At 31.2% G+C, this 10,377-nt stretch overlaps 1 protein-coding gene across 1 annotated transcript; it reads right to left on the reverse strand.

The window, feature by feature from the left end:
- Positions 1-432: 432 nt before the first annotated feature.
- LOC133704162 (adenylate isopentenyltransferase-like) lies at positions 433-2,525 on the reverse strand. Its single transcript, XM_062128926.1, has one exon. It carries the CDS (start codon positions 2,151-2,153, stop codon positions 1,065-1,067), a length of 1,089 nt encoding a protein of 362 aa, XP_061984910.1. The 5' UTR covers positions 2,154-2,525; the 3' UTR covers positions 433-1,064.
- Between the last annotated feature and the right edge of the window lie 7,852 nt (positions 2,526-10,377).

The raw sequence follows: 10,377 nt of genomic DNA on the forward strand, positions 1-10,377 counted from the left end.
TGTTTAAAAGATTCGCCAGTTAAAAACAGATTAGTTTTTTTTTAATTTGATTAAATTTGTATCGTTTTTTTCTTAACGAACTAATTTTTAACTTTGTCAATGTCCTAATTAGTTCTCGACCGGATGTTTGGAAGATTTGCTAGTGAAGAAATTTTTGAAAAAAAAAAGAAAAAAAACCCTGTATCTAAAGCGAGGCAAAACATATGAAACTTAAGCAGGAAAACAAAAAAGATCAATGTTAGTTGTATTTGGGAACAAGAGTTTTGAGAAGCGTGCTGGGCTACCCATCAAAATAAAAATTTTAAGCAAAAAGGTATTTTTTGTTCCATTGTGTAAGCTTCTTGCAACCAATTCTCCACAACGAATATGTGCAAGAAGACTCTCCACTTCAATTTGCTTACAATGCCCAGTTGTGAATTAGGACTCTGCAACCACTAAAACAAGCTTCTATTACCAGTTAAGAATAATTGCTAAAAACAACATTCCAGAATAAGTTTTTATTTCTCCAAAATTCACGATTTTTTCCGTATGTTTATATTGACTTTAAATGGACCCTTCCAAGGCAGGAAAGGAAAAGAAGGGGGGGAAAAGAGTAAAGATGCCCCCAATACAGTACCCAAGCCAGGAACATCCTGATGCTGCAAAACTGGTTGCTCATTGCAAATTCTGGAACCCCATTTGTGAACCCCCAATATGTAACCCAAAACTCTCCATCATTTAAGACCCAAACCGAAAGAGAAGAAAATATGCGCAGCCGCGATGGATGTGATTACGCAATCTTCACCATGTTTGTCATCCGACATAAAACCGCGAAAGATTGCACTGGTGGATGTGATTATGCAAGCTTCACCATGCTCATCGAACATGATCACCACCCACGATTGCATGAACTAGTCAGGCAAGCGCCGATTCGAAATATCGAACCCAAGAATTGCACAATCGCAGCTTCATGTTAGCATTTCTCAAAATAATAATAATTATTTGGAAAACCAGAACGGTAGCGGGAAAAAAGCTGGATTGATTGATTGATGGATTGACTGGCTGACTGACTGTAAAACCTACTCCTACTCCTCCTCCAAGAAGCGTTTCACAATTTTCATGCTTGGCTCCATCACATCTCTCCCCCAAACCTCCATCCACCTCTTCTTCTTTCTTTTCTTGATATGATCATCTGACGTCACCTTCATCACCTCCCTAAAGCTCTCAGTCGCATCAACTCTTTTTAGGTCCCACCCTGCCCCTTTTAATCTCAAGATCTTGCCGATCTGCCTTTTCGCAAGCTGACACGTGTTCTCCTTTATCTCCCTCACGCAGACCTCGTATACTGCCCTCCGTACCCGATCCCATTCCACACCAATACCTCTGCCACACCCAGACCCAGGTGGGTACTTTTTGAAATACCGATCAAACTCAGGCACCCCAATCGCTTTCCTCAACCCGATTTGACTCGCTGCATCAACTGAGCCATAATACTCTGACAGCTCATCGAGCATCCCGGAGTCGAGCATTTCGTCGACTCGCTTACACAAGTAATCGCACAAAACAGGTAATGACACATCCACCCACAAAAAACAACAGTTATATCTTAACTGGGTTGAAACTGGGTTACACCCATCAAAAACGTTTAACTCGGGATTAAACCGGTCAACAACCAAAGCGTGAATAAGGGAGTTGGACCCACCAACCACAATAGGAAGATTTTGCCTTGAAACAATACCTGAGATAGCCAATCCACCAGCTAACCGATACTCAGAGGGAGTCAACTCACCATCATCCGGGTCGAACTCACCGAGTAAATGGTGAGGAACACCAAGACGGTCTTGAATGGTGATTTTGTTGGTGGTGATGTCAAGACCTTCGTAGACTTGCATTTTGTCGGAGTTGATGATTTCGGATTGGAAGCGTGTAGCTAGATCAATAGATACCCTTGTTTTGCCACACCCAGTCGCTCCCATTATTACGAGAATCTTGTCTTTTTTATGGCGGAAGACGGCGGTGGAGGTGGTACTAGAGGAGTCCGTGTCCATACGGACTGCTATTGGTGGTGGGCGTGGCTTATTGAAGGGTATAGAAATGTTAATGGGGTGAAGTGGTTGGGTTTTAAGGGCAGTGTAAAGAGGTTGATTGGTACTCTTTGGGAAGGGAATTTTCATAGGCAACGAAAAAAAAAAACAGAGTAAGAGTGTAAGACAGGGAGAGAAACAGAGACAGCTGGCTCCCTGTATATGTGTTTTGCTGAGGTGAGCTGTGGTAAGCTATGAGCTCCGCAGACAAATACGGAACATGAAGACGCTTTAGAGAGAGAGAGAGAGTTTGTTTATGTACACAGCAGGATATTTCGGACTGAGATTTTGTGTTGAAACAAGAAAGGAAGGAATTGTTAATTTGATATATATTTAGCTAGTAGTTGTTGTAAAATATTACTAGTACTAAGCAAGAAGTTGTTTTGAGGTTGTGAAAATAGTTTGTCCAGTCGCTAGCATGTCTAAAAGCTGTGTGGGAAGGAGGGGTCTCTCGCTCCTTTCTTCAGCTTCGGATCACTTGGGGAAATGCTTCAGCTATAACCAATATATACCGAATATAGTTACCTGTTACGTGTCCGCTTGCTGCTGCTTCTTCTTCTTCTTCCTCTGCTTCTTTTTTTTTTTTATATGAGTTTAGAGTTTACGGAGAATACGTTTTTAAAATTGTTCTGATTTTACTATCTTCTATGTGTATCCCATAAATAAAAGATTATATACTTAACATTATTTTTAAAAAAAAAACAGAGATTTTAAAAATAAACTCAAACAAAAACCCTTAGTTCCTCGACGATGAAGTCTCCAACTTATAGTCTTTGTCATTTTATAAAAAAAAAAAAAACTATAAATACGTCTTTAAACTGCTTTGCTTAGCAAATTTGCGATCCAGACCTTTAATTGTGTTAGATTTTAAACTGGTGTGGATCCTTAGCTATACTTTGTAGAGTCCATCCATAAAAATAGATTCTGAAGGTAAAATCAACATCTAACCTTCGAAAGAAATTATAATAAAAATTAAAATAATAAAATATATTTTTATTTAATATAAAAATAGATTATGGATACAAAACGGACCGATATTGTTATTAAAAGTTATATTTTAAAAGATTTGTTTGTTTTTGTGTTTCAAAAACATTTTAAAAAAAGTTAAATTTTTTTTAAATTAATATTTTTTTAGTGTTTTTAAATCATTTTAATGCACCGATATCAAAAATAATTTTTAAAAAATAACAAAAATATTATTTTAATATATTTCTGAGTAAAAAATATTTAAAAAAATAACCGCAATTATACTTTCAAATATATTCATGTATATAAAAATATATCAATAATTTCTTTTTAAATTATTTTTTATTTAAAAATATATTAAAATAATATTTTTTTATTTTCACAATTACTTATTCACATTTTATGGTTGTTATGGCTGAGAATAGGATGGAGAACTTGGGGGGAATTGGTGAGGTGGTGGATATTGGAAGGAGCGATAGATATGGCTCCTTCGATTTAAATTTTAGTACATTTTGGATCATTTATTAAATATTGCTTAATGTTGCTTTGTATTTACATTTTTTAAAAAAAGTTTCTTTTTTCTGAAATATAAAAAGTTATAAGTACAGGTCCTTATAAGTAATAGGTGAAGCTCCTTATAAGCCTTCAATTCTGCAGCATATATCCAAGGATACAAAATCGCTGCCACGAATTATCCTGTGATCCAAGACTTTCTTTGCCACTGAATAAATAGCCCAATCAGATGCGTGATTAATAAAAACAAATTCACAATTAATAGATTCCCTCACCAATCGCGCATTAATAAGAACAAATTATTCGTTTTTGCCATTTTATATATATATATATATATATATATATATATATATATATATATATATATAAACATCATTAATTTATACTTCCTCTTTTTATGGTCATAATTGACTTTCACATGATACTGATAAAAGTTTAGGATTAAAAATTTTATTTTTTTATATAATTTCAGGTTTGAATCATGATATTGCTAATATTAATGATTATTAAAAACTTATCTGATTATTAATTTCAAGATTCATAAGAAGTAATCAAAATATATAAGACACGAACTCTAAGTGAATTAAAAAAAAGAAAACCTATCTTCCCATTTATGGAACTCTGCAAAAACTAGACGAGGACTCGATCGAGACAGAAGGAAATAGCGGCACCAATGATTAAGGGAGGTCGGGAAACTTTTTGCTACAAAATAATCAATGCGGTTTATGTGATACCTGAAGTAACATGAAATCTCGCATTCAACCATTTTCACAATTACTTATTCAAATTAATATTAACAACAACAATAATCTTATCAGTAATAAAAAAAAAAATCTTTAGAAAAATCTACCGTACAGCTACACATGCAAAGAGCGCCTCAGACGGAGAGAATTCAGTGGCCAATTTTGACGCCGGGAAAAATGAAATAAAAATCTTCGACGATATTAATCTCTGCGATAGGACTTTTACCAAAGTGCTTGACTCCCCGAAACAATAGTCTATCAGCTGATCTTCTACTATGGAATGGATTGTATTTGGTTTAGACAAAAACTCCATGAAATTAGCCCTGTAAATCTGAAAATTTAATTTTTTTTATAAAAAATTAAGTTGTTAAGTGAGATTTTTAAAATAAATAAAAAAAATTTGAACTTTAAATTTATACAAACTTACATTATTTCATATTTAATTTTATCAAATAAAAAAATTTATGAGATTTAAAATTATAATCATTTGGTCGATAAAATTATAATATAATTTTAAAGAATTATTTTAATTTTAAAATTTATATTATTAAAATAAAATCATAAAATATAATTTATATTATTATTTATCCATTATATTACCCATTATAATATTTTTAACCCGTCTCTTTCGCATAGCGATATGCCTCTTTTATTGCTGGATAAGGCAAGTACTCTTAGTTTTTGAGATTTGCAAGTAAATAGATATAAAAAAGGAATAGAGAAAGCATATTTCTAGGTAGTGTTTGGTTATTGTTTTGATATAAAAAAGATAAAAATAATATAAATAAAAATATATTTGGTTAAAGAAACAAAAATAGTTTTGATATAAAAAAGATAAAAATATATTTAGTTAAAGAAACAAAAATAGAAACAAAAAAAATAATTTTATCTCTAAAATAATTTTGAAGAGATATTTTATACTTTCAAAACAAAAGGAATAGAGAAAGCATATTTCTAGAGATAATATTTATTATTTATTATTCCTAAAATATCATTGTAAAAAAATCTTAATTTCAAAATTATCCAACTAAAACATGTAAGGATAAAAATATTTATTATCATAATTTAAAAATCCAACTCAAAGATCGATTTAGGACAAAGCTCGAGGCATTAGTCAAGACTCGGGTCATGGGTTAGGTTGACTTAAGTCAGCGTAAGAATAAAAATAGTTATTATCATAATTTCAAATTCGATTCGGGAGTCAACCCGAAACAAAGTCTGGTCACAAGCGAGGTGGATCGTTGACCTAGGTCAATGTAAGGACAACAATGATTATTATCATAGTTTTAAAACTTAATTCAAGGGTCGAGACCTAAGTCAGGATAAAAAAAATAATTATTATCAAAATTTTAAAAATTAATTCCGGGGTCAAGATCTAAGTCACGGATCAAGAAGGTCGACTCGTGTTGATTTAAGTCAATATAATAATAAGTACCCAAAAAATACTCAAGTCATGGATTGAGAGGGTCAACATGGGTTTCATGTGTAATTTATGCATTTCTTAAAAATTATGTCATGGATACAAATAGATATTTCAGATAAGTTTCATCCAGATTTCCACTAAAGATATTTAAGCATTTCTTTAAAATTATAGAAAATATGAATAAAAAAAATTACGATAATCAATTTCTTGTGCTCTTCTTGGAGAATGACGTGGCTCAAGTACAGCAGATTTTTTAGGTAGAATTTTATAGTAGGGTTTATTAGTGTTTCTCAAGTAAGGGAGGGTGTAAAACAATGCAAAAAAGAAAAATAAAACTACCACCCAAGAGATAGTACAAGAGATGTGTTTAGATAATAATATCCAGGTTTTAGTTTTACTACCATATATATCAGCTAATATTTCTAGCATGACTTGTTCAAAAAAAAAACACACGAATTACTTTCATGAATACAAATTTCGTAACTTCGGTAGAAATGGCCAGCAACATTTATTTTTCACTGTTCTTGGAGAAGGGAACACGAATTTCGCAACTTCATTGTTGATAAAAACGAGAGCCCATCAGCCGATTTATTTTACTTCGAAGCATGTCAGATTATTATTCAATGAAAGAGGACGAGAGATGTAGAGAAATTTACCTCTCTATTAACTTGACCCCAGATCATCAGCTTGCATTCGTTTCGTTAAACACGACGCACCAAACACATTTTGCTCTCTCTTTCCGCAATCAAATCAGAAGTAAAATATTCATGAAATTTGAGGATTCGTTCCTAAAAACAAGTTTTCCGAGGTTCGTTTCCAATATAGCTCTTGGTGTTGATCTTTCCATTAACTGAGAAAAACAGTTTACATATATATATATATACATAAGATAAAAAAATATCTTTTAAATATTTTTAAAAACTTTTTTTATAGTTTTTTTCAAGATTATTATTTATATTAAGTCAGCTCTGATCATATTTTGATGGAAAATGTTTAAATTATTGGAACTGAAATTCAGCTTTATAATTATAAATGAAGACTTGGGATATAAATAAACAGAAAAACAATACAAAACATGGGGCTTCTCATTCATGTTTAGTTCTTTTTATGTAATTTATATATAATTATAATGTATCCTTCTACCCATAACACGCTAGCTTTGCTCCAAAAACATGTATTATTGATCGAATTGGGTCCACTGGAAAGCATAGGAGAGTGGACGTGTGGGTTTTGACCCCATTTCTAACTTCTTTATATTTTAGTGCATGTTATGATAAATAGTATATTCAAATCAGTTTGTGCATTGATGGATACTATTGTTTTTCAAATTAATTTATTGGCACAATTTTTGAAAAAATAAATTATTTTAGATATTGATTATAAGAGTCAAAATTTATAACAAATCTCTAAAATCACGAAACCTCCCTTTTTTGTTGACCCATCATCAAATTTATTGACCGGTGAAAACTGGTCATGGTGGTGGTCGGCACAGCAAGAGTGACTCACATGGGCGCCCATGAATTTTGTAGGGGCACTTAATGTAGACTACAAACAATAAATCCGTTTAGTGGCGGCATGTTCAGACACTGCGTTCGTGGGGTGCAGTGTCTAGCAAAGCATTAATAAAGTTTTTTTTTTTTTTTTTTTAGTTTAACGTAGGTGTTTGGGTTAGCTTACGCGCATCTTGATTAATCTCACAGGTCCTAAAGTTAACGACCATGTAAGTCTCCAGTGGTCATCATATGAGCAACCACAATGCCCAGTAGCACATTGCAATCTAGGGCCATGTTTGTTTCTCGGAATTCACTTTCTGGAAAATCACTTTCCAAACTTTCATGTGTTTGTTTGCCATTAGAAAAATTGGTCAACAGAAATACTTTTCGGTCAACGGAAAACACTTTCCAGTCAAAGAAAAGTTTGGTTTGGTTTCCAGGAAAGTGTTTTCTCTTTTGGCTGTGTAAAATTTGACTTGATTTTCAGGAAAGTGTTTTCCTGAAAAATTTAGGCGGAAAACACTTTCCGGAAGTTGTAAAAAATTTAGAAATGTCATTATTTGCTGATTATATCAAATTTGATCCTTAAACTTTTGATTGCTATATATAATTTGTTTTGAATATTTATTTTTCAATTCCATCTCTTAAAATTTAATTTTTATATTAATTTTGGTCCTTATTTTTATAATTGTTGTTTGTTTTTTTCTTATCATTTTTTTATTGAAATTTTTTATCTATCAAATTTGGTCCTTATTCTTTTGGTTTTTACTTATTTTATTTGAAATAATTTATGAAATGTTAATTATTATTATTTTAATTTCTTCACCTTTTATTTTTTTTAATTTTTTAGATTTGATCTCTATTATTTTGATTATTATATATTTTATTTGAGATAATTTATGAAATTTTTTTTTCAATTTCATTCTCATTCAACTTTTTAATTTGTAAGATTTGTTTCTCATTATTTTAATAAACTTGAGAAAAATAAAACATTAATAAGTTATTTTCCAGCTCATTTTCCATGACATAACCAAATACTGGAAATTGTTTTCCAACTTATTTTTCATTACACTACCAAACATCGGAAAATACTTTTCCAGAATTCACTTTTTTCAAAATTCACTTTCTAAAAAAAAATTATTTTCCAACAAACAAACGAGGCTAGAATTTTTCCTCTCTCTCATATGTATTTTATCCAGGTTATCCGGAGGTTTTTTGGCCAAGAGAGTGCGAGCTTTGATTTGATAAGGTATATACCTGTTCGTCAACTTTGTTTGCTGTTTATATGCCTGCAAGTACAATTGTTTATGTATATAAAAGACTGTTTGATTAAGTTCCTTTTTGTTTCGAAATTACAATATCTTACACTTTTTAAGGTATTTTATTCTTAAGACAGACCAGAATATTCCCCACTTTTAAACAAAAACAAAGCATTTTTTTTTATGATATACATTACTTTTTAAAAAAAAATGTAATTTTTTAGAAAACATGATACTCAATTACTTAAACTCTTTTAAACAAAAACAAAGCATTTTTTTATGATATACATTATATTTTAAAAACAAATGTAATTTTTAGGAAACATGATACTCAATGACCAGACCTTGTTACTTTCATCTAACGACATAAAATAACATAGTTCAACGCAAAAGTTTGTTGGGATAGTTGGGGACTTATATGAAAAAATTGGGATATAAATGTTTAATTTCTTAAAAATAGAGTTGTAGACAGGATATTGCTCTTCTATTTTCAAAAACTTTCATGCTATTTAGAGGTCTATAATTCCACAACAAACTCTTGAAAGGTGTCAATCTAATTATCATGAACTGTCAAGAAAGAAAATAAACAAAGATTAAACGAATTGTCGTTGGAGTTAAACCCTAGAAATTAGAGTTTTTAATTTGGGATTTAGCAAAATTTCAATTTAGTCTCTATTCTTTCAACCGTAACACATACACCCTTAATTGATACAAAAAACTTTGTTATTGCATGTAATTTAACCTCCCCAGACTCAAATATAAGCCTCGAAGTTTAGCGTTATTTTTATTTTGGTTATTGGTTTCTGATTTGTTCAATTGGACCTCCAATTGACCATCAGTCTCGCGCGTCTTGCATGTTGGTCCTTGATTTTGGATTTTTTTTCAATAAAGTTTCTAATTGCTCATCAAACTTTAATATTTATACAATTGAGCCATTGATTTGATCAAATTAACTCTTAAAAAATCATTATTCGACCCCAGACTTTAATTTCTTCTAATTAAAGTCTAGATTGACTTCAAAAATCAATCTTTATTGCAATTAAGCCCCCGGTAAATTCAATTAAACCTTGAAAAATTCAATTAAGTCCTTAAACATCTATTTTTGATTTTTTCTCCTCAAATTAAATTTTCTTTACCAGTAGGGTCTTTATTAGTTGAAAATATACTGTTAAATTTTTAATTTTGTATATTTTAATCATTCTCAACCTGTCTTTGACAATTTGTTGGGTATTCTAGTATATTTTTCAACTTTCTTCTAGCATTTTTCAATTTTTTATATTTTTCTTTTTTTTTAAGTTTTTTCTGTTTATGTGGGGTTTCAAATATAGGTAACAACATATACACTCGAATAATAAAGAAACAAAAGTACAAATACACAAATACAATTAAGATAAAATAGGAATACTCGAATAGAAAATAATCAAAATGTTCAATGAATTACAAAGATCTAATGATCTCATTTTTCATTCTTAGCCAAGTCTTGCCTATGATCTACTCGATTACATGTGAAAAGAAAAAAAATGGTAACAATCATTATACACTTACAATTTGTTATTGTCTTTTCTTTATCAGCCAGCTCCACGGGAGGTTCTTAGACTCAGAGAACGCCCACACTTTCTTTTTGACCATGCCCACCCAAAGAGTTCGTGCCGTGAGAAGAATATAATCAAGAAACAAAGCAGCACCAAAACTCAATAAGCAACCGCTGGGAAGTTCACACCCCTTTTCTCTTCTTGATCACAAAATTCTCCAAAACTATTAACAAGTCGAGTTAGAGCCAGCTCGTATTTACGTACTATTAATTGATCATGCTACACCACAAATCACTTCATATCTCCACCGACCAGAGTCACATTTTCAATCATTTGTCAAAATATCTATCAGTCATCCGCATGATTTTCAATCGATGTCTATCAT

The sequence above is a fragment of the Populus nigra genome, chromosome 10 (assembly GCF_951802175.1).
Source record: "Populus nigra chromosome 10, ddPopNigr1.1, whole genome shotgun sequence".
Lineage (NCBI taxonomy): Eukaryota > Viridiplantae > Streptophyta > Magnoliopsida > Malpighiales > Salicaceae > Populus > Populus nigra.

What these genes read in the sequence shown, in the direction of transcription:
- LOC133704162 (XM_062128926.1), bottom strand. Translation starts at nt 2,153, where the DNA reads ATGAAAATTCCCTTCCCAAAGAGTACCAATCAACCTCTTTACACTGCC.